Source organism: Artemia sp. Qi Xiang Cuo, chromosome 11 (assembly GCF_049724085.1).
Source record: "Artemia sp. Qi Xiang Cuo chromosome 11, ASM4972408v1, whole genome shotgun sequence".
NCBI lineage: Eukaryota > Metazoa > Arthropoda > Branchiopoda > Anostraca > Artemiidae > Artemia > Artemia sp. Qi Xiang Cuo.
The window spans coordinates 71,613,846-71,637,701 of NC_142804.1; the positions used below are offsets into that span (position 1 = coordinate 71,613,846).

The 23,856-nt window shown below is 37.1% G+C and overlaps 1 protein-coding gene across 1 annotated transcript in view; it reads right to left on the minus strand.

Moving 5' to 3' along the window:
- The window catches only part of LOC148947306 (peroxidasin-like), a 170,545-nt gene extending 151,478 nt beyond the window's left edge, over positions 1 to 19,067 (minus strand). The window contains exons 1-4 of the mRNA XM_089096565.1: positions 18,968 to 19,067; positions 13,312 to 13,460; positions 9,128 to 9,248; positions 1,705 to 1,889 (exon numbers count right to left, since the gene is read on the minus strand). Of these exons, the coding sequence (XP_088952691.1) occupies positions 1,705 to 1,889; positions 9,128 to 9,248; positions 13,312 to 13,460; positions 18,968 to 19,067 (555 nt within the window). The remainder of the gene's footprint in view (positions 1 to 1,704; positions 1,890 to 9,127; positions 9,249 to 13,311; positions 13,461 to 18,967) is intronic.
- Positions 19,068 to 23,856: the final 4,789 nt, after the last annotated feature.

Consider the following 23,856-nt stretch of genomic DNA (forward strand, 5'->3'; position numbering starts at 1 on the left):
TGAAAATCAACTACGCTGAGCGAAATGGCTATCTCAAAATTTTGATTGGATGTGTTTGGGGGAATGATAGGTGTGGGGGGGGGGGGGCTAGTTGCCCTCCAATCACTTTCGAATATTAAAGTGGACACTAGCCCATTCAAAATCCAATCGAATGAGCCTTTCTTGAAGTTTCCACGACAACGCCTTTTATAAAAACCTTATATGCCCCAGAGTATAACTTACAACACTTGACGTAAGGGCTATGGGGGAGTGTCCTTCTCAAAAACATATTTTCTATCTGGAAATCAACTCCGCTGAACAAAACGGCTATCTCAAAATTTTGATTGGATATTTTTGGGGGAATGATAGGCGTGGTGGGGGGCTTTCTGTCCTCCAGTCACTTTCGTCTATTAAAAAGGGCACTAGCCCTTTGAATTTCCAATCGAATGAGCCATTTTTGAAGTTTCTACGACATCGCCTTCTAAAAAAACCTTATATGCCCCAGGGCATAACTTAAAACCCTTGCCCTGAGGGTTGTGGGGGAGTATCCTCCTCAAGAACATATTTTCTATCTGGAAATCAACTAAGCTGAACAAAATGGCTATCTCAAACTTTTGATTTGATATGTTTGGGAAATGATGGGCGTGGGGGGGGGCTAGTTGCCCTCCAATCACTTTCGACTATTAAAAAGGGCACTATCCCTTTGAATGTCCAACCGAATGAGCCAGTTTTGAAGCTTTAAAGACAACGCCTTCTATAAAACCTTGTTTGCCCACAGGGCAAAACTTAAAACCCTTGCCCTGAGGGTTGTGGGGGAGTGTCCTCCTCAAAAATATATTTTCTATCAGAAAAATCATCTACGCTGAACAAAATGGCTATCTCAAATTTTGATCAGATGTGTTTGGGGGAATGATGGGCGTGGAGGGCTAGTTGCCCTCCAATGATTTTCGACTATTAAAAAGGGCACTAGAACTCTCGATTTCCAATCGAATGAGCTGCCTTTGAAGTTTCTACGATGACCTCTTCCATATGAAGTGTCTCTGGGAAAAAAATAATAAATAAATAATAAAACATTCTAGCCGTATGGCCTGTACTATAGGCAACGCTACAGCGTTGCCTCTGATAGACTATAAAATTCTACTTCAACTCACACATGGCTCTGGCTCAATTACAGGCAAAAACCATCATCTTTGGTCCCAATCAAGAATTATATACAGCTCTACAAAACGTAATATCAAATTCATGAGTCCAGCCTGAGGTCAACACTTTCCATAAAAAAATGTAGAGGCTCAACCCTTGCCACTTTCTAACAACTAAAACTGACAGAATAGAAATCAAAACATGAAAATCATAAGTGTTGCTCATGCAACACAAATATAAAAGTGTCACATGGCTCTATGCCAAAACATCGCTTGTGGCCTTGTTAGAACGTACCCAATGCGGCTCTTTAAGAACGAGGTGATAAATCCCAGAATAATTGCAGCAACTATCCCACAGGGGAAGAAATGAAACATGGGATGCCCTGAATTACACTCAGATTAAATATTAAAAATCTTTAAGGTGTTGTTAGACAGTGGCAAGAGTAGAACCTTAAAATATGATAAAATAATGGACCAGTTTTGGCCTCATGTGGCTAAGCTATGCGACAGGTTTATAGCACTGTACGGATTCTCCACGATGAGTATTACAGATTCTATAAAATTAATAATATATAAATTTGCTTACCTGTGATATTCTCAACTTAGTTCCTCCCACTATTAATGAAATCCTTGGATGGTCAGAAAGTGCCAACCCATCTTTAACCCAGGTGATTCTAGGTAACGGTTGACCTTCTACAAAACAGTTGAATTCCACGGTAGCCTGTTCCCAAACACTTTGAGTTGCAGGGGGCTCCAAGATAGTTGGTGCGGCTGAGACAAAACAAGTTCGTTACTATAATAATGGATCACTGCACTGCGCTGATTAAATTAAATAAAAAAAAAGTTATTTTAACTGAAAATAAGGGGCGACATTAAAACTTAAAACCATCAGAAATTATAGCGTATATGAAAGGGGCTGTCCCCTCCTCAACGCCTTGCTTTTTACGCTAAAGTCTCTATAGTTTTAAAAAGTAGGTTTGTGACAAAGAGTCAAACTTTAGCGTAAAGGGTGAGGTGTTGAGGAGGGAACAACCCCTTTTAGATATGGAATAATTTCTGTACGTTTTAAATTTTAATTTAAAAACAAAAAAGCGAACGTCTCTTTTAGTAAAAAACATTTTTTTTTCAGCCCCCATAGAAATATATTGCAGCCCGCCTTCTAAACAAAATTTTTGAGGGGAGCCAGGTTATTTTTAGGAACCTATGAGAGTGATTAATTCTATAATAGCATAAAATAATTTCGAATGGGATTTTTATAACAATGACTCCATAAATTCAAACTGAGCAAAACATGAAAACATTTTTGCTCAGGGTTTCCTATCAAGTTTAATAAACGTTAATTTTTATTTGCATGCGTGCTATCTGGAAAAATGTGACAGATTTCCATTGGCCTCCTGGCTCTTATTTGCCTTTCGAAATCAGAGTGAAACATAATTGACTACAGGGTGATAAAAGATAGGCTCAATTATCGTAATAAACAAGGAAATGTATGGCGTGTTTTTCATTTTACGGAAGAAACAGAAACTAAAAAACAGGAATTCATTTGTTTTCATTAGAAAATTACAACTTTTAATTTATCTATCATAACACCATTTAAAGGCTTTTCGTTTGGGTGTATTTAGGGTCAGAGGAGTAGCTCCAGGCTTTTATTGGGGGGGGGGGGCAAGAGGAGTCCATATCCAGATAGTCATTAGCTATATAATAGTCTTTTCTCTCCAAATTATGGGGGGGGGGCAACTTCCCTTCCTTGCCCACCGAAATGACACCCTGTTGAGGGTATTAGTAATCCCAGTTCCTAGAGTTATAACGAAAGAGACGTTGAGATGGCTAGGACATGTTTCAAGAATGAAGGATGACATATTGCCCTAGATTGTGTCGTTTGCCCATCCACATGGGGCGTAAGAAGAGCAGGTCATCTTCGAATGGGACGGGGAGAGGTCAGGTGCTGCACTTATTTTATAATACTAGTAGTAGAAATCATAGTAGTTGTAGTCCATGGAAAGAGAAAGATAAGGTAAACAGACCGATTGTTGGAGCAGATAAAAAAAACTATTTCTTTTGCAATTTTGGTGCCACCATTTGGGAACGGTCTTCTGTGATGAGAGGGCATCCTATGAAACAGCTAGGCAGATGCTCTACGTGAGTAATAGGTGCGGAATGCCTGCCTCAAAATTAAATCTGATAAGTATTAACTGCTTAAAGTTATTTTTTTTTATAACGTAAATTTTTTGAATTGATTTGTTTCTAGTTGCTGGTGGTGCATTAGTTTTGAAAGCAAAGAAGTTGGTACCAGTAAGAGGGAGGAGATATGACTAAAAAGCTATCTAGATACTATAAAAACTATGGACATGCGGAGGTAGAATGATCCCTCCACCTAAACATGTCTAAAATTCGTTACATAATATCTTCATTGTCGATTTCTCCATTATTTGATACACTCTGAAAGTTTAAGCTATGAAAAAAACATTGAACATTATTTAAAAGGGACCAGTGCTACCATTTCTACCCAAATTTTAGAAGATTTACAGGTGTTCTAATAAAAATCCCGAGAAAATTGGAAAATACAGAAAATCACCAAGGCTTTGCAAATTGTTTGAAAAGAAGATGGAAAAACAGAGTAGCCTAGAACGGCTTATACATTCTTATTTAAATCTCTACCGGTCAGGATTTCAAAATTACACCTGCTTGAATCGATTCTACAGGATTGTTTGATAAAGTTGTGTTTAAAGCGACTTTAAAAAAAACACATTTTCTTATTATAGAATATCATTATAATAATATGGCGTATCTGTAATATTTTAGGAATGGCTGAGGGTATTAAGGTTCAAATTTTAGGGCATGTTGTGGAAAATTTTAAAAAGTTGTCAGAGGGCAATCAGTCCCCCTTCCATTCTCAGTTTAGCTTCCCTCCCTCCACTTATATCCGACAAAAATTGGGAACAATCATATTACTCGAAATAGTCGAAAAGTCAAATAACTATGCCTCCAGGGAGGACATAGCCCACCACATCCCCTGGGGTATTATAAGTTATACAAGCTGCCCATTGTTAATATGTGTTCTCATGTCGGCTAATCTAGGGACCTGCTTAAGTTCTCTAAGATAGGAAATAATATTAATTTCGAGATATTGTCTTTATTGAATAATGGTGAAAGGCACATACAACTAAGGCAAAGGTAAAACATTGACTAACTTTTAAAATAGGCACTAGACCCCAATTCTTCTGGATCAGAAGTTCCAGGGTTGGTTAGTAGGCAACACAAACTAGAAGGCTGGAAACGGGGTTGTTTCCACAGATGACTATGGTCACAAAGATTTGGAAAGGACAATTTCGGAACTAAATAAGTAGCACCCTATGAAGATAATTAGGGTTGACCCTCCTAGAAATGCTTTACAAACTCATGTAGTATGCAATGAACTCAAGTGACAACTGAACTCAGCTGAAAAGGTTGCTGAGACGCGTGTAATCCAGCAAGGAATAAAATTATGGCTAGATGTCAAACATTCTGTAGTAACGTAGGTATTATTTTATTCACCACATGTATTAATTATCATATTATATAACATAATATATATATATATATATATATTATGATATATATATGATAATACATAATATATAATATGATACATATAATATATATATATACATATATTATACATATGATAATACAATATCATAATACATAATGATATATAATGATATACATAATATATGATATATATATATATATATATCATATATATATAACATATTATAGTCCCATTTCTTGTTATAACAGCTAAGCCTCCTCAGATTTCGCTGGGGTAATATTAGTAAATAACTTTAGAAATTTTTTAGATATTTTGAGAACCAGCCAAGTAGAAACTGTAAATAGGGTGGATGAAAGAAAAGGATGAAAGAAAGAAGTGGAGTGAGGCACTGTTTTATCTCCTTATTTGGCAAATTTTTACACATGGATTTCATAGAACCATCTGTTTGGAATAGTTTCCACTTACACTCTCTCTGGTTTCGTTTCGTTGAAGATATCCTTTCTGTTTGGGAACATGGACAGGACTCTCTTAGGGTTTTTTTTTTTGGCACATTTAAACTCTTCTCATTTGAATCTCCAGTTCACAATGAACTAGAAGATTCAGGAAATCTGCCTTTCTTGGATGTTTTGATTATAAGAAATACTCCTAACCTTGAACTTTCTGTATACAGAAAGCCGACCCATAATGATCGGTATCTACATTTCTCGTCAAGTCAACCCCCTTCTGTGAAAAGAGGGGTATTTAGTCGACAGAGTTTTAAAAATCTGTTCACTTAATCATCTAAATTGTGAATAAAACTATATCAAAGATATTCTATTCTGCAATTGCTACCCAATAAACCTTATTGAAAATATCATAGATAGACGATTAAAAACGATAAAACAAGAAAATAGGGAACCCGTCCCCCTTGATTCAGTTATTCCGGCAATTGAGAAAAAAACTTTCACCTCTTTACCATACATTTCAAAACTTAGCGACAAACTTGGAAAATTTTTATATAAACACAATCTCTCTGTTTCTTTCAAAAGTGAACAAAAAGTTGAACATTTTTTCAACTCAAGAAAAGATAAAACTGACGATGTACTGGGTAGTGGTGTCTACAGAGTCCCGTGTTCATGTGGGAAATTTTACATTGGTAGGACCCATCAACAACCTGGTGAACGTTTGCAAGAACACAAAACTTCAATAGATAAGTCCCTGAGATTGGAAAGTAAAAATGACAACTTTGATTCCACTTTGGCCCTTCATATATTCGAAAATCCTACATATCTTGTTCTTTTTGAGGAGGCAACTTTAATATTTACTGTAAATGGCCAACCGCAATCTTTCAAAGAGGTAATTGAGATAAATAAAAATATATAAACAGAAATTTGGCTATAAATAGAGACACCGGAGATATTTCATTAGGCCCAATTTATAAGAATTTAATACTAAAAGACTCAATTAATATTTGCACCCAGTCAAATTTAAGAGAAACTATTTGCATATCTAATGAAAACCGAAATTGCAGAAGAGCAAAAAGTATTGCGAGGCAAAACCTTCTTGCTCAATCTCTTTGGTAAATCCTTTTTTCATTGATTTCGGCTTGGTCTTTCATTTAGTCTCTGTTTCGCATCTTGTTGAGTAAACTCCAAAAGGTTAGATTTTTTTTTCTTTTCTTTTTTGTTTAGCACTGAGGACGACTTGGCGGAGGTCCTTGTCGAAATATATGCTTGTTTTTCGTCTTCATGTTTTTGCCACTGGCTGACAAAATCCACGTTTTCTCACCTTTTTTTTATTTTATTTTTCTTTTATTAATTCCTTTCCTCTCTTAGCTTCATATGAAAGAAAAGTGTTTGCTAATATGCCTTACTCAGATGACTAACCACTGCAACAATTTTGTTGCAAATTTAGTAGCAATAGGAAACCAAATATAAACAGCGAAGTGAGAAATAAATATATATATATATATATATATATATATATATATATATATATATATATATATATATATATATATATATATATATATATATATATATATATATATATATTAGTTATACATGATAAAGATATATAATTTTTGATAATGGACGAAAACGTATAAGCATTAACTACCAATCAAAATGTGAGAGGTTCAACAATTATAAAAGAATCTCCACAAAAATTAGGTATGCTGAAAATAAATGAAAAATAAAACCAAAAAATCGTGAGAAAACGAGGATTTTGTCAGCCAGTGGCAAAAAAATGAAGACGAAATACAAGCAAATATTTCGACAAAGACCTCCACCAAGTCTTCCTCAGTGCTAAACAAAAAAGAAAAAACTCCAAAAGGTTAGATTTTTATTTTTTTTTTTTTTCTTTTTCTTTTTTGTTTAGTACTGAGGACGGCTTGGCAGAGGTCCTTGCCGAAATATTTGCTTGTTTTTCGTCTTCATGTTTTCGCCACTGGCTGACAAAATCCTCGTTTTCTCACACTTTTTTTGGTTTTATTTTTCATTTATTATTTCCTTCCCTCTCTTAGCTTCATATGTCATGTATACCCAGTGTGGTCTTAGAAAGTATTTACGGCACTACATTTCCAGAAAAATTAAAATTAGAGCTCATTCGGTATGGCTTCACAACACCTACAAATGTCACTTCATCCTTTAAAAAGCAAAAGACAAGAACACAATGTTAACAGGCTTGAACTAAGTTAGGCTTGACCCGAAATCGAAAAAAAAAATGTTCATAAGAACCTAGAAACATCGATGCAAGAAAAATCCCTATCTCATTTGAAAAATTAGTAAATAGTGAATTTATATAAGTAAATTAAAAAACAGACAGGAAGTAGATAAATTAATGAACTAAAGGACCCATAGAAAAATCATAGTGCCTTGGCAGGGCTTCTGGACAACTCAAATGTTCCTATATTATCTTAAAATTGAAAAATATAGCAATAACTGTTAGAACCGCTCTAAAACAGGCACAGAGAGGTATTATCAGGAGCGTCAAAAAAAGGGAGGGGAAAAGGCAGGGGGTTAGCAACCCCCTACATTTTTCCCCCTGATTTTGAAAAATGATTGTTTTGGGCATTTTCATTGGAAAAACGAACAAAAGACAAAATTACCCCCCCCCCTCTAGATTTAAAAATGAATTTTTTGTTCCTTCATTACAAAAAAACAGAAAAAACATCTACCCCTACATTTTACTGAATAACTGTCTCTCTACCTTACCATTTAGGCCTACAATTGGTCTAGAGACAGAGGAGCTTTTTCAGTAATGTTTATTTACATCCACTCAGAGTCCAGATCCTCAGAAAAATCCCAACCCCCCTTTGAAGAACTAATAAATTATGAATTATATAAGCAAGTTAAAAACAGATAGAAAAGGGAAGAATGATTAAAATAAACACAAAATCATGGATCCGTGATATGACTTCTGGATAGCTTAAATGCCCCTATAGCGTTTCAAAATTTAAAAATAAGCCAACAACTTTAGCAAACCACCTTGAAATAGGTATTAAGCTGCTGAAATGATAAGATATCTTACTACCTACAATAATTTTAACTACAGGCTCTGCCATGAATATTTACTGACATCTAGCTAAGACCAAGATTTTCAGAAAAATCTCTATGCCATTTGAAACAGTGGTAGATCATGAATTGTAAATGAAAAACAAAAATGGAAAGAGAGTAAATAAATGAAACAAAATAACTACGTGATATAAAATCTAGATCTCATCAGCCCGTATTCTGAGCAGCTCAGATGCCAAACATTATATGAACTGAAAGATGAGAACAGAATTTTATTAGACTCCAACTGAAAGGGGGCTCTTGACACCACCGGTGGATCTATGTAAAAAAATCTGGGGGGTGGGGGTGGGTCAAGGGCGCTAATAATTTACCAAATTGATAAAAAAATAACGGGATGACGCCGACAGAAAAAAAAAATTGGCGGGGGGGGGGCACCCCTCCCCTAGGTCCACCCCCGCTTGATACTGATATGATAGCTAAATGAAAAATTGAAACTATAAGAAATGTTTGTCCAGCATGCAAAATCGTTGCTCCTCGATATTGCTTCTGGACATCTCAAATGTCCCTACATCATTTCTAGATTTTAAAATGAGACAACAACTTTAGTAGACACGCACTGGAATAAGAATCTGGCTTCTGGCGTGATACAATAAAGATGTTTTACCATATACAATAAGTCTAGCAACAGAGGAGGTACTTATTGACATTCAGTAAAGATTTAGTTTGTCAGAAATATACTCAACAATGAGAAACTTGTCCTAGAAAAATGCTCCAGTTAATAATAAAAACAAATATATATTAAATAATTAAATACATGAAAGTAACTAAGTACATGATAAAACACCAGAGTTCATCGATCTGGCTTCTAGACAGCTCAAGTTCCTCTAAATCAACCCAAGAATGTAAAATAAGAACACAACTTTAGTAGATTCTAAAATAAGATTCTGGCTACTAACATGAAAGCTAAAAAAAATATGCTCTACCGTTCACAATAAGTCTAGCAAGAGACGAGGCTCTTCCGTAAGTATTTACGCCTGTGCAGCGATAGCTTCCCGAATCTTCAATGATAACATCGCGAATTTCCAAGTTGCCATCAGCTCTTATCTGCAAGATAATTTCTTAAGCCAGTCTGATTTTTGGACATGACTAGAAAAAGGAGTTTAAGCTCACCTTTAGCTACAGATAGTCAAGGGTCAAAGTTGGAGCAACACAGTACGCTTCAAAAATGAATGCAAGTTGTTCTTCAACTTCTGGAGGCCTTGAGCTGTGTGCAATAGAGTTGCAAGAAGGCTTGGTTCTGTAACTGCGTGCTTCTGTCAGTAATTTATTTGGCCAGCGTGACTATTCGAAATAGTTAGAGAAAGGTGTTTAAGGTAAACCGCAGCTTTAGATAGTCAGGAGTCAGCTAAGGAAATTCAAGCATACGTATCCTGCAGGGGTTGCCACCCTATTTCTAGTGTTTTTACTTTGCCTAAGCAAACAAATCACTAAATCAGCACACAAATCATTAGATTATTTCCAAAAATCACTAAATGAACCATAAACACAAAAATATAGTGATTATTTCCACTGGATGGCAGCCCTGGTTTCATGTTTCTACGAATTGTCTTAGGTATCTGACTGACTGACCACTCAAACAGTAAGCTGTACGAAAAATGTAGGTCAATCCCGCTTTCAAGAAATATATTTAAAATTAGTCGACTCCGAAAACAATCCTGAAAGTCACAACATTCAAATAGTAAACCCAAAAATTGGATACGTTTATTGCTAATATACGTAATAAAATATCACGTGCTTCACAATGAGCGCGTAACAGCTACTAGCCTCTTCAGTCCCCCTCCCCTCTGAACAGAAAATGATAGCTATTCTGTATAACCCTTCATTCATACTATGAACAAAATCTGACTTTGTTCATAACCGCTGATTAACCGCGTACCCAACCTGACTTGAGCAATTAGTATTCTAGTATTAATACCTTCCCAGCCTTAACAAGACTTAGCAGCTTCCTTACTCACCGTGAGCCCTTCTCCCTGTCTGTGTATCCAATCCTTCCTGCCTGAGTAAACAAACTCTATATCACCTAATTTCATACTTCCTACCCCTGGGATACGAGTTTCTGAAACTCCTAATAACTCCAGTCACAGCCCAAATTGGTCACAGCATGGTTTTTGGCACTTGGTGATGCTCTTCTATCAACAAGAGTCTTTTTCTTGTTTTTCATCCCTTGGTCCACCCCTTCTTATTGGATATTCGAACGAGTCCCCCTAACTGCCACCTATATAGAGGAGTTTCCCCTATCCGCCACCCGGGGACGCACTTGGGAAGCCTTGGGTGCAGCTCTCACTGCAGATGAACCCAAGTAATTAAGCAAACAGTATCGGCTCGAACCCGTGCTTGAAGTTCACCAGGCCGAATATATTACTATTCAAATAGCGAGACTACTGATAAGAGAGAAGTGTATCAAACACGAGCCGTTTATAATATACTGCGATAATCAAGGTGTCGTTAATTCCATCTTGTCATTTTATAATTCAAGATAAATCGTTTTTGCCACTGAGTGTGTTGAACTCCAATCCTTCGGAACCGAAGAAAGGAGCCTACTCCACTGTGCTAGTGGCAACTTTTATTACAGACGCAATCGCACCAATAACTGAGTCCCTGGAAAATCCCACTAATATTATTTGATATTGGTTACCGCAAAATGGCTCGTCCCTTTAGAATTCGAAACAGAACCCAACCCACCGGGATACATTTACTTCATTTAAAACAATCAAAATAGGTTAAAAAACAAACGATAGAAGATTTAATAGAAAACACTCTCTATACAACAACAATAATATAGTAAGCAGCTTTCTCATTTAAACGGATTAATTATCCAAAAAGGGGAAGATATGCTGCTTCGTGGGTTAATGAGGTCTGGGTCTCCCCGCTATATTGTGGCAGTAGGAAATTTTGAATTGAAGGGAACGATGTCAAATGGAGTGTAATTTTTTTTTAGTATTTGTCTTTTTTGTATATGGCTTTAAAAGGCTTTTAAATACAGATTATTCTTATTATAGGACTTAATTACTTTGCTGATAATTAAAAGCTGATTTTAATTATATGAAAATAATCAGATATTTTAATCAAAACATACTCTGCCCGGAATTAAGATAAGTGACCTGTTTTGCATTATATGCACCAGAGGCAAGTCAACTGAATCCTGGGCGCAGCAGGAGAAACTATTGTAAGATCAAATGGTTGCAGAGTAAAATGTTGCAGAGTGGATTTCTTGGGCTGTAATGAGAGAAGGTTGACATGGCTAGGGTACGTTTTGCAGATGAAAGATTGCCAAAGATAGTTCTTTTTGGCCAACCGTCTAGGGCTAACCACAAAGCAAGTCCTCCGCCGTTTGGGGGGGGGGAATGCCATAAGAAAGATTTAAGGGAAATGGGAACTTCTAGGGAGGGTGTAAAGAGGGAGGCTTTGAATAGATTGGGATGAAGGAGGAGCGTGCGTAGCTGTGTTGGCCTCAGGCGGCTTGGTGATGCAGGGAGTTGTTGGTAGTAGTAGTATTCAGCTGAATCGTATCCCATTATGACTAAAATTTTAGACGGAGACTAGTTGATTTTACGTTAGTTATTGCTCTCAGTTGAGTGACTTTTGATGCAACACAACAGATCTCGCTCATCTTGCGACAGAGGTCATATGCAACACATCTTTTCATCAATTTCCTTCTATCTTAAATAAAAAGTTCGAGCCTTCTTTTCTACCACACAGAACAGCAGCCGCTAAAATGAAAAAGTAAGCGGAAATAGGTGAGTTTCTTACAGAAGAGGTGTCAAACTTGCGCTAGTCAGGATTTTAGAACGAGGCTGAAGTTCAGTAGTGATAGGTCAATCTATTCAAGCCGGTAGTCCCCCCACCATACAAGCAGACAGTACTCCTTTATAGTGTCAATTAAAGAGAGAGGGCAGGTGGGACATTACTTTGTCAATTAAAGAGAGAGGGCAGGTAGGAAATTACTGTATCAATTAAAGAGAGCAGACAGATAGGAAATTCCTGTATCAATTAAAGAGAGCAGACAGATAGGACATTACTGTGTTAATCTAAGGTAGCAGACAGATAGAAATCACCATGCCTAAAAAATCATATCTTTGATTGTTTTTATGTTGTAATTAGAATCAGCATACCAAGAAAATTCGTGCTGTTCACGAAACAATGATTTTTGTATTAAATTTCATGTTTCTGATAGAGTCATGGCTGTTCACATAGCATGCATACATCGATGGTTGTTTTCATGGTATGGTTGAATGAAGTTAATGGCTATGAAATTCTGTCTGTTAACCAATATTTTTAGGCGTGTTTTTTTTATGTTTGACCTTGAACATGGGTATAAAACCTCTGACGATGAGTTATTCGAACTGTTATGGATGTTTTAATGTTAGACATGATTCTTCATTATGGTATGATTATAGGCGTTGACAGAAACGAAAATGGTAAACCATCGGAGGGAATGCTAACTCCTATTCAGAGATACACATTTTTTTGATATTTGGGCGATTCTCAACTGTGTTTTGTATAATACACAACTACCATTTGAACAGTGTTGTAAGGTCCCCTACCCCGACCCCAAGGACCCCCTCCCCCCAAATTTCTGCCCCTCAAAAAAAATCCTGCCCCCCCCCCAAACCCCCTGCTACCCCCCCCCCCCCAACATATCATACATGTCATTATTTCATTAAAAATATGTCCCCTCCTCAACGCCTCGCTCTTTACGTTAAAGTTTGACTTTCTCACAACTCTATTTTTGTTAAACAATAAAAAACTTTAGCGTAAAGAGCGGGGCGTTGAGGAGGGGACAGCCCCTTTCATATACGGAAGTATTTCTGCTCGTTTTAAGTTTTAATGTTGCTTCTTACTTTCAGTTTAAAAAACTTGTTTTTTTAATTTAATTTATATAAAGTAGACTATGAAAATGACTATAGACTGTAGAAATAGCCAGAAATATAGCTATAGGCTAGAAATCTAGACATAGACTAGAATAATAGAAATCCTCTATAGAAATTATAAAAATGACTCTTGCTTTTGGAGACATGAAGGCAGGTTTTATGTCTTTTTAAAACAGATAAAACGGCCAATCTATCACTAATTGCTATCAATATATTATTAGAATATTTTTGAATACCTCAATTCTTTCAGTAGTTTCTAATTGCTGCTCATTGAAATACCAAGTCACTGTAGGAATCGGTTGTCCGGAGATCTCACACCGAAATATTGCAATTTCCCCAAGGTTAACAGAGACATCTTTAGGTGTGTACAGGAATCTCGGGCGGCCTAAAAGTGGAGTTATAATGCACAATAAAGTCTTCAAAGTAAGGATTATTAATGCCTAGCTCCAATACGGGATTTACAGTTGGGGTATTGGGGATATCAGCTCTCTTATTCCTTTGGTAGTCTCATTAATTGCACTTCTTAACTGAAAATTAACGTTTGCTTATTTTTCCCGTACCAATGCAAAATAACACATCTGCATTTAAGTGTTTTTTATGGGGCTCTCATCCTAGTTTAACCTAAATGGTGGAATAGCAAAAAATGACACTCCCCATGGTACTTGTTATTTTGTGCGGTTAAAATTCAGCCATTTTGTGCGGTTTATTTTGTGCGGTTAAAATTAAAATTCATATGTCAAATTCAGCCTTTCTAAGTGGATCAGTCTAGTTTAAATAATAAGGTAGTATGCATGGAGAACAAAGGCCCTAGTTAATTTTGTGTGTTTTGGTCGCAGAAATCAGAGAAAAAAAGGGTAAGTGTTTTTGCGTCTCTGTTATAAAAAAAAATGACAAAAGGTTAGAAAATTTTCATAGAAGGAGATGCAAATCAAGCTTGCAACGAAAAAAAATCACTACAAACAAAAGTTTTGGTACAGCGTCCTTCTCTCACTGTAAAGTCTAAAACCTACTGCGTCATTGGCACTTTACTGAAAAGAAATTTTATTACAAATATTTTCTTGTACTTAATATTGAAAATAAACATTAAAATTAGATTAAAATTTTGAACTGATGAGCTTTCAGCAATTAATATCATTATGCATCAAATATTCAGTTTAATTTATTTGTTCGTTTCAAGATTAGTCAAGACAAATATAGTTTCACTACAAACAAAATTTGGATACTGCCCCCTTCTTTAACTGTAAAAACCTAAAGTTGTTCAAGGCGAATATAGTTTCACTACAAACAAGAGTTTGGATACTGCCCCTTCCTTATCTGTAAATAAAAACCAAAAGCCTACTGCGTCATTGGCGCTTAACTGAAAACGAATTATATTAAAAATATTTTCTTTTCCAGTTCTTACAGTCTTACAACATTGAAAATAAAAATAAATTACAGTGAAATAAATTCTTGAACTGATGGATCTTTCAAAAATTAATATCATTATACATCAAATATTCAATTTGATGTTGTTTATACTTTCCAAGACTGTTCAAGATGCATATAGTCAAACAGTTCGTGTTAACGAACTGTAAGTAAGGAGCGACCCGGCTCAGTGGTAACCGAAACTCTAAAAAATGGAATTTTGATACCAATAGATACATCAAAAGAATAAGATTTTAATGCTGATTTCAAATACATAAGTTTGATCAAGTTTAGTCTTACCCATCAAAAGTTACGGGCCTGAAAAAATTTGGCTGATTTTCGAAAAAAGAGGGAAAGACCCCCTAAAAGCTATAGAACCTTAATGAAAATCACACCATCATATTCAGCGTATAAGAGAACCCTACTGTAGAGGTTTCAAGCACCTATCTGCAAAAATGTGGAATTTTGCATTTTTTGCCAGAAGACAGATCACGGATGCGTGTTAATTTGTTTTTTTGTTGTTTTTTTCCCCAGGGATGATCGTATCCACCCAGTGGTCCTAAAATATTGTGGGAGGGCTCATTGGAACGGAAATTAAAAGTTCTAGAGCCCTTTTTAAGCGACCAAAAAAAATGGAGGGCAACTAGGCCCCCTCCCACGCTCATTTTTTTCCCGAAGTCACCCGATCAAAATTTTGAGATAGCCATTTGGTTCATCATGGTCGAAAATATGATAAATATGTCTTTTAGGATGACTTAATCCCACAAAGTCCCCGGAGGGACGGCTGAAAGTTATGAGCTTTACCCAATGTTAACATATAGTATTGGTTATTGGGAAGTATACAGACGTTTTCAGGGGGGATTTTTTCTGGTAGGTGGGGGATGGGGGTTTGGGTGGGTCGGGGGTTAAATATGAGTATCTTTCCACCAAGGAAGTTTTCGTGGGGGAAGGGACATTGCTATGAAGGGGGCCGCGGATTTCCCATCATTATTAAAGAAAAAGATCAGAAATAAAAAAAAAAAACAAGTTTTTCAACTGAAAGTAAGGAGCAATATCAAAACTTAAAACGAAAAGAAAATATTACGTATATGATTGGGTTAACCCCCTAGTCAATACCTTGTTCTTTAAGCCAAAGATTTTTTAGTACTTTCATAAGATCTATTTATTCTAATTAACGGCCCTTGTGATTAAGGGGTCATATTTAAAGAATAAAGGTATTGACTAGGGGGCGAACCCCCTAATATACGTATTAAATCTCTATGAATATAGAAGTTCGTTGCGTAAGTTAATTCGTAAGTTATGTATATTTATTACTAATAAAAACGTTCGTAAATAAAATTGAACAAGTTTCGAGAAAGCCATTTAACCAAATAAAAGTAAAATTAATATGCAATTTTTTTTTAGTTATTCATGTACGGTGAGCCAAAATCAAAACCTGCTTTAATTCAAAACGTTCAAAAATTAAATAAAAAAAAAAAAGTTTTTTTAACTGAAAGTAAGGAACGACGTTAAAACTTAAAACGAACAGAAATTATTCCGTATATAAAAGGGGCTGTCCCCTCCTCAACGCCTCGCTCTTTGCGCTAAAGTTTGACTTTCTCACAACTCAATTTTTTTTAAACAATAAAAAACTTTTGCGTAAAGAGCGAGGCGTTGAGGAGGGGCCATCCCCTTTCATATACGGAATGATTTCGGTTCGTTTTAAGTTTTAACGTCGTTCCTTACTTTCAGTTAAAAAAACTTCTTTTTTTATTTAATTTTCAGTAAAGCACCAATGACGCAGCAGGTTTAAGACTTTTACAGTGAGAGAAGGAGGCAATACCCAGACACTTGTTTGTAGTGATATTTCTTCGTTTCAAGCTTGATTGACATATTCAATTTAGGTTTAATTCGTTTTAAGATTTATTTATTCATTTACATTAATAGCTATTGTATGTTAGTTTGCATTGATTGTTTATTTAACTTCTGTTCGTTTTAAGTTTAAGTTATACTTCAATAGAAATATTTTTTTTCGTTTTAAGCTTGATTTTCATATTCAATCTAAGCATTACTCGCTTTAAGATATATTTATTCATTTATATTATTAATTGTTTTATGCTTTTTGCTATGATTTTTTATTTAATTTCCGTTCGTTTTGGGCTTCATTTATTCTTTAATAGTAATTTCTGGTCGTTTTGAGTTTGAATTTTAACAGGTATTTTTATCTGTTGAGCTTAAGTTTAAAATGGCCTTTACTTTTCTTTAAAAAATTTAATGTTTTGGAAAGTTTTTTGTTAATTATTTTTTGTTCGTTTTTGATTGCAAAAAGTTTCAAGTTTTTAAAAATTCCTTATTACAAAATCAAACTTTAAAAAAAAAATCAAATGTTCATCAAAATATCAAAACTGGTGTCAAAGTAACAATATCAAGTAAACAAACGGGTTTGCGTCTACCTCGTAGTTTTATTATCTGAGGTTTGAACTATTTTTAGGAAACTGGATATCTCGAAATTTTTATCGGATGGGTTTTGGGGAAAAAGGGCGTAGATTGGGGGCTAAGTGCCCTTCGGTCTCTTTTGAATCTTTAAAAGGAAACTAGAACTTTCTATTTTCAATCAAATGAGCCCTCTCTAAAGTTTATACGAGCCTCCCTCCTATAAGAACCATATATACCCCCAGACTATAACTTACAACACCTGTCCCTGAACCCTGGGGGTTCTTTTGACCCCGTAGTTTTAATATCTGATGTTTGAACTATTTTTAACAAAATGGTCACCTCAAATTTTTATCGGGTGGGTTTATCCATCCGATAAACCCAAAGGCTAGTTGCCCTCCGATCTTTTTTTACTCTGGGAAAATGAACTAGAACTTTTAATTTCCATTCAAATGATGCCTCTCTGAAGTTTATACGAGAATCCCTTTCATAAGAACCATATACAGCCCAAGGACAGAGCTTAAAATGCCTGCCCTCTGGACCCTGGGGGGCTGTGTCGACACCGGAGTTTTTGTTATCTGACCTTTGAACTATTTAAAAAAATGGCTATCTCAAAAGTTGCATCGGATGGGTTTGGGGGAAAAAGAGCGTGACGGGGGCTGGAGGCCCTCCGATCTATTTTGAGTCTTAAATATTGAACTAGAACTTTCCATTTCTATTCAAATAAGCCCTCTCTGAGGTTTATACGAGCATCCCTTCCTTAAGAACCATATATGTCCCCAGGGCATAACTTGCAACGCCTGCCCCCGGGCACTGGGTGGTTGTGACGACACCGGATTTTTTTTAAATTCTGACTTTTGAACTGTTTAAAAAAAAAATGGTTATCTCAAAATTTTCTCAAATCGGTTAGTTATCTCAAAATCGGATACATTTGGGGATAAAGGTGTGTGGGGGGAATATTTACCCTCTGTTCTCTTTTGAATCTTAAAAACTTCTAGAAGTTTCAATTTCTAATCGTATGAGCCATCTCTGAAGTTTATACGACCACCTCTTCCACAACAGCTATTGATGCCCTCCAGACATAGCCTACAACGCCTACCCTGGGCCCGGTAGGAGTGTGTCGATCCCAGAGTTTTCATCATACGATCTATGGACCGTTTTGAAAAAATAGCTCTCTTAAAGTTCTTATAGGATTAGTTTGGGGAAAATAGGATATGGACGAGGGGGGATAGTTGCCCTCTGATCTCTTCTGACTCTTAAAAAGTAAACGAGAATTTTTAATTTCCAATCATATGAGCCCTCTCCGAAGTTTATGCGAGCATCCCTTCCATAAGAACTATATATACCCCCAGAGCATTACCTACAACGCCTGCCTCCGGGCCCTGGGGGGTTGTGTCGATCCCGGAGTTTTCATTATATGATCTTTGAACTATTTTAAAAAAAATGGCTATCTCAAAATTCTGGGTTTGAGGAAAAAAAGAGCATGGAGGGGAGGGGGGGGGGTAGTTGCCCTCCGATATCTTTTGACTCTTAAAAAGTAACCTAGAACTTTCAATTTCTAATTATATGACCCTCTCCGAAGTTTATACGAGCATACCTTCCATAAGAACCATATATGCTCCCAGACAAATACTTACAACCCCTGCCCGGGCCCATGGGGACTTGCGTCGACACAGGAGTTTTTCTTATCTGACATTTGAACTATTTTTAACCAAATGGCCATACGTAAAAGAGTTTTTGTTTTATGATTTTTGAACTTTTTTTAACAAAAGGGCTACCTCAAATTTTTTATCAGATTATTTGGGGAAAAAAGGCTTGGGAGGGGGGTTAGTTGCCTTCAAATCATTTTGACTCTTAAAAAGGCCTCTAGAACTCTCGATTTTCAATCGAATGAGCCCCCTTTGAAGTTTATACGAAGACTCCTTCTGTATGAAGTGCATCTGGGAAAAAATAAACGGAGTGTGGGGGAGGCTAGCTGCCCTCTGATCACTTTTGACTCTTAAAAAGTGAATTATAACATTCAATTTCCAATCAAATGAGTCCTCTAGAAAGTATGGGTAAGTTTTTTATCCATACCAGCATTATGTACCCCCAGGACTCCGCTTAAAATATCTGCTCTCGGGCTCTGAGGGGCTATATCAGCATCAGAGTTTTTGTTATCAGAACCATGAAGCATTCTTAACAAAATGTCGATCTCAAAATTTTTATTAGATGGGTTTGGAAAATTAGGCGTGGGTGGGGGGCTAGTTACCCTCGGATCTCTTTTGACTATTAAAAAATGTGCTCGAACTTTGAATTTCCAATCAAATGAGCCCTCTCAGAAGTTTAGCCTTCTCTCCCGGGCCCTGGGGGGCTGGGTCGACACCGGAGTTTTTGTTATCTGAACTTTGAATTATTTTTAACAAAATGTCTACCTCAAAATTTCATCGGATGCATCTAGGGCGTGGAGGGGGGGGGCGCGAGTTACCCTCAAATCTCTTTTGACTCTCAAAAAGTGAACATTAACTTTCAATTTCCAATAAAATGAGCCCTCTCCAAAGTTTATACGAGCACCCCTTCCGTAAGAACTAGATATGCCCCCAGAGCATTAGTTACAACGCCTGCCTCTGGGCCCTGGGGGGTTGCGTTGACACAAGAGCTTTTCTTACCTGACCTTTCAACTATTTTTAATGAAATTGCTTTTCTAAAAATTTTATCGGATGGGCTTGGGGTAAAAAGAGTGTGTGTGTGGGAGGAGGGGGGAGGGGCTAGTTGCCCTCGGATATCTTTTGGCTCTTAAAAGCGAACTAGAACTTTAAATTTCCAATCAAATGAGCCCTCTCCGAAGTTTATACGAGCATACCTTCCATAAGAACCATATATGCCCCCAGAGCAATACTTACAACGCCTCCCCCGGGCTCTGGGGGGCTGCGTCGACACTGGAGTTTTTCTTATCTGACCTTTGAACTATTTTTAACGAAATGGTCATACGTAAAGGAGAAAGGAGTTTTTGTTATATGATCTTTGAACTATTTTTGACAAAATGGCTACCTCAAATTTTTTTTTCAGATGTATTTGGGGAAAAAAGGCTTGGGAGGGGGCTAGTTGCCCTCCAATCAATTTTGACTCTTAAAAAGGGCTCTAGAACTCTCGATTTTCATCGAATGAGCCCTCTTTGAAGTTTATACGAAGACTCCTTCTGTAGGAAGTGCCTCTGGGAAAAATAAACGGAGTGTGGGGGAGGCTAGATGCCCTCTGATCACTTTTGACTCTAAAAAAGTGAATTACAACTTTCAATTTCCAATCGAATGAGCCCTTTATGACGTTTATACGAGCATCCCCTCCATAAAAACCATATATGCCCCCATGGCATAATCTGCAACGCCTACCCCCGGGCCCTGGGGGTCTGTATCGACACCGGAGTTTTTGTTATCTGGACTTTGAACTATTTTTAACAAATGTCTATCTCAAAATTTCCATTAGATGGGTTTGGAAAATTAGGCGTGGGTGGGGGGCTAGTTACCCTCGGATCTCTTTTGACTATTAAAAAGTGTGCTCGAACTTTCAATTTCGAATCAAATGAGCCCTCTCAGAAGTTTAGCCTTCTCTCCCGGGCCCTTCGGGGCTGTGTCGACACCGGAGTCTTTGTTTTCCGAACTTTGAATTATTTTTAACAAAATGTCTATCTCAAAATTTCATCTGATGCATTTAGTGCGTGGAGGGGGGGGGGGGGGGCTAGCTGCCGGCCAATCTCTTTTGACTCTAAAAAAGTCAACAAGAACTTTAAATTTCCAATCAAATAAACCCTCTCCGAAGTTTATTGGAGCATCCCTTCCATAAGAATTATATATGCCCCCACAGCATTAAATACAACGCCTGCTTCTTGGCCCTGGAGGTTAGAGCCAACACCGGAGCTTTTCTTATCTGACCTTTGAACTATTTTTAATGAAATGGCTCTTCTAAAAAATTTATCGGATGGGCCTGGGGTAAAAAGAGTGTGTGGGGGGGGCCTAGCTGCCCTCGGATATCTTTTGGCTCTTAAAAGTGAACTAGAACTTTCAATTTCCAATCAAATGAGCCCTCTCTGAAGCTTATATCAGAATCCCTTTTATAAGAACCATATAACCCCCCCCAGGACAAAACTTACAACACTTACCCCCGGGCCCTGGGGGGTTGTGCTGAAGCCGGAGTTTTTGTTATCTAATTTTTGAACAATTTCAAAAAACTGGCCATCTCAAAATTTGTAGCGCATGGGTTTGGAGAAAAAAGGGCGTGGAGGGGCTAGTTGCCCTTAAATCTCTTGACTCTTAAAAAGTGAACTAGAATTTTCAATTTCCAATCAAATAAGCCCTCTATGAAGTTTATACGAGCATCCCTTTCATAAGAACAATACATGCCTTTAGGGCACAACTTAGAGCATCTTCCCCTGGGCCCTGGGAGGTTGTATTGACATCGGAGTTTTTTTTTTATCCGGCTTTTGAAATATTTTTAACAAAATATCTATCTCAAATTTTCATCAGATGGGTTTGGAAAAAGAAGCGTGGGGGGGGGGAGGGGCTAGTTGCCCTTGGATCTCTTTTGACTATTAAAAAGCAAACTCGAACTTTCAATTTCAATCAAATGAGCCCTGTCTGAAGTTTATACGAGCATCCCTTTCAGAAGAACCATGCACGCCCCGGGACAAGACTTACAACGCCAACCCCTTGGGCCCTGGGGGGTTGTGTCGACACCTGAGATTTTTTTATCTGAGTGTTGAACAATTTTTAATTTGACGGATACCTCAAAATTTTTATCGGATGCATTTGGAGGAAAAGGGGCGTGGGGGGGGGGGGGCTAGCTGCCGTCCAATCTCTTTTGACTCTCAAAAACTGAACTAGAACTTTCAATTTCCAATCAAATGATCCCTCTCTGAAGTTTTTACGAGCATCCCTTCCATAAGAACCATATATTCCCTCAGGGCATTATTTACAACGCCTGCGCTCGGGACCTGGGGGGCTGTGTCGACCTCGGAGTTTTCACTGTATGGTCTTTGAATTATTAAAAAAATGGCTATCTCAAAGTTCTTATTGGATGGGTTTCAGGAAAAAAGGGCGTAGAGAGGTGGGCTAGGTGCCCTCCAATCTCTTTTGATACTTAAAAAGTGAACTAGAACTTTCAATTTCCAATCAAATGAGCCCCATTTGAAGTTTGTACGATTATCCCTTCCCTAAGACCCATATATGCCCCCAGGGTATAACTTGCAACGCCTGCCCCCGGGCCCTGGGGGGTTGTGTCGACCCCGAAATGATCTTCGAACTATTTTTAACAAAATGGCTATCTCAAAATTTTTGTCGGGTGCATTTGTGAAAAAAGAGGGGGGGGGGGGACTGGTTACCCTCCGATATCTTTTGACGCATAAAAAGTGAACTAGAACTTTCAATTTCCAATCAAATGAACCCTCTCTGAAGTTTATACGAGTATTCCTTCCATAAGAACCATATATGCCCCCAGGGCATAACTTATAACCCTTGCCCTGAAGACTGTGGGGGGCGTGTCTTGGTCAAAGATATAATTTCCGGAACTTTCAACTACGTTGAACAAAATGGGTATCTCAAAATTTTGATTGAACGCGTTTGGGGAAATGGGGGGCGTGGAAGGGGTGTTAGTTGCCTTCCAATTACTTTTCACTATTAAAAAGGGCACTAACCATTTAAATTTCCAATTGAATGAACCCTTTTTGAAGTTTCTACGACAACGCTGTCAATAAAAACCTTATATGCCCCCAGGGCATAACTTACAACCCTTGCTCTGAGGGATGGGGGGTGTCATCCTCAATGACCTAATTTTCAGAATTTTCAACTACGTTGAACAAAATGGCTATCTCAAAATTTTGATTGGACGTGTTTGGGGAAATGGCGGTCGTGGAAAGGTTGTTAGTTGCCTTCCAATCACTTTTGACCCTTAAAAAGAGCACTAGAACTCTCGATTTCCAATCGAATGAGTTTCCTTTGAAGTTTATACGACGACCCCTTCCATATGAAGTGCCTCTGGGAAAAAAATTGCTCCTTAAATCCGCCCGCATTACCACGCTAAAAGAAAGGAGGGGACAAATTTGTTTGCGTTTTGCTAAGTCTGCAATTTCTAATCCCCGTACTGAGGAGATGTTCCCCTGTTTTCACGACCCCATTAGACCCCTACTCCCCTGCTTAGCCTCCTTGGCAATCCCAACTTATTCTCCAATCCATGCCGTTACTCAGAAATTCCGAAAAAGTTGTATCCCCTTTATCCTGGAGCGCCTTAACAATTCTTGATCTGTATCCTGAACCAGAATTAGCTTTTCTGTACCTTATTTTAGTTGAGGGTGTATGGTTGCAGTAGTCGTGCCCACTTTTTTTTATCTTTTGTCACTTTTATTTTGCCCATTTTTGATACTTATTTATGCTCTATTTTCTTGTTAACCTGGTCTGCGGCACAATCCTTTCTTTGATTTTAAATATTTCATTTTGACATTTTGTCAGTTATTTTGACATGATTTTAAGTGTTTTTTATTTATTTTTCAGTATTTGACTTAGAATACGAATTCGGCAACTTTTTTTCTTTTAACATGTGATATCGTTTTATCCCCCACCCTTTCTTTTTCTTTTTCTGCCATTAATTGCTTAAAGTTCATTTTAGTTCTGGAATTTTTTTTTCTCTTTTTTTGCATTGAATTTTGATTGACCATTTTTATGCTTGTTTGGTGTTTCTTTTGCTCTTGCCGTGCTATATTATTTGCTTATTTGTTTAACTTTTTCTTACTGAACATATGAAGCGAATTCGGCTCTATTAGAGCTTGTGATAGTGTTTTGAAAAGAAATATTATCTTATCTAAGAATAACTTTGTCTTGCTTTCCCTTTTTGGACATATGAAACGGACATAAAGCCCTCTCGTGATTATTAAGCGTCAAGTCAAACACAACAAAGGAAGACAAAACCTCATAAAAAATAATATTTCGTTTAAAATATAA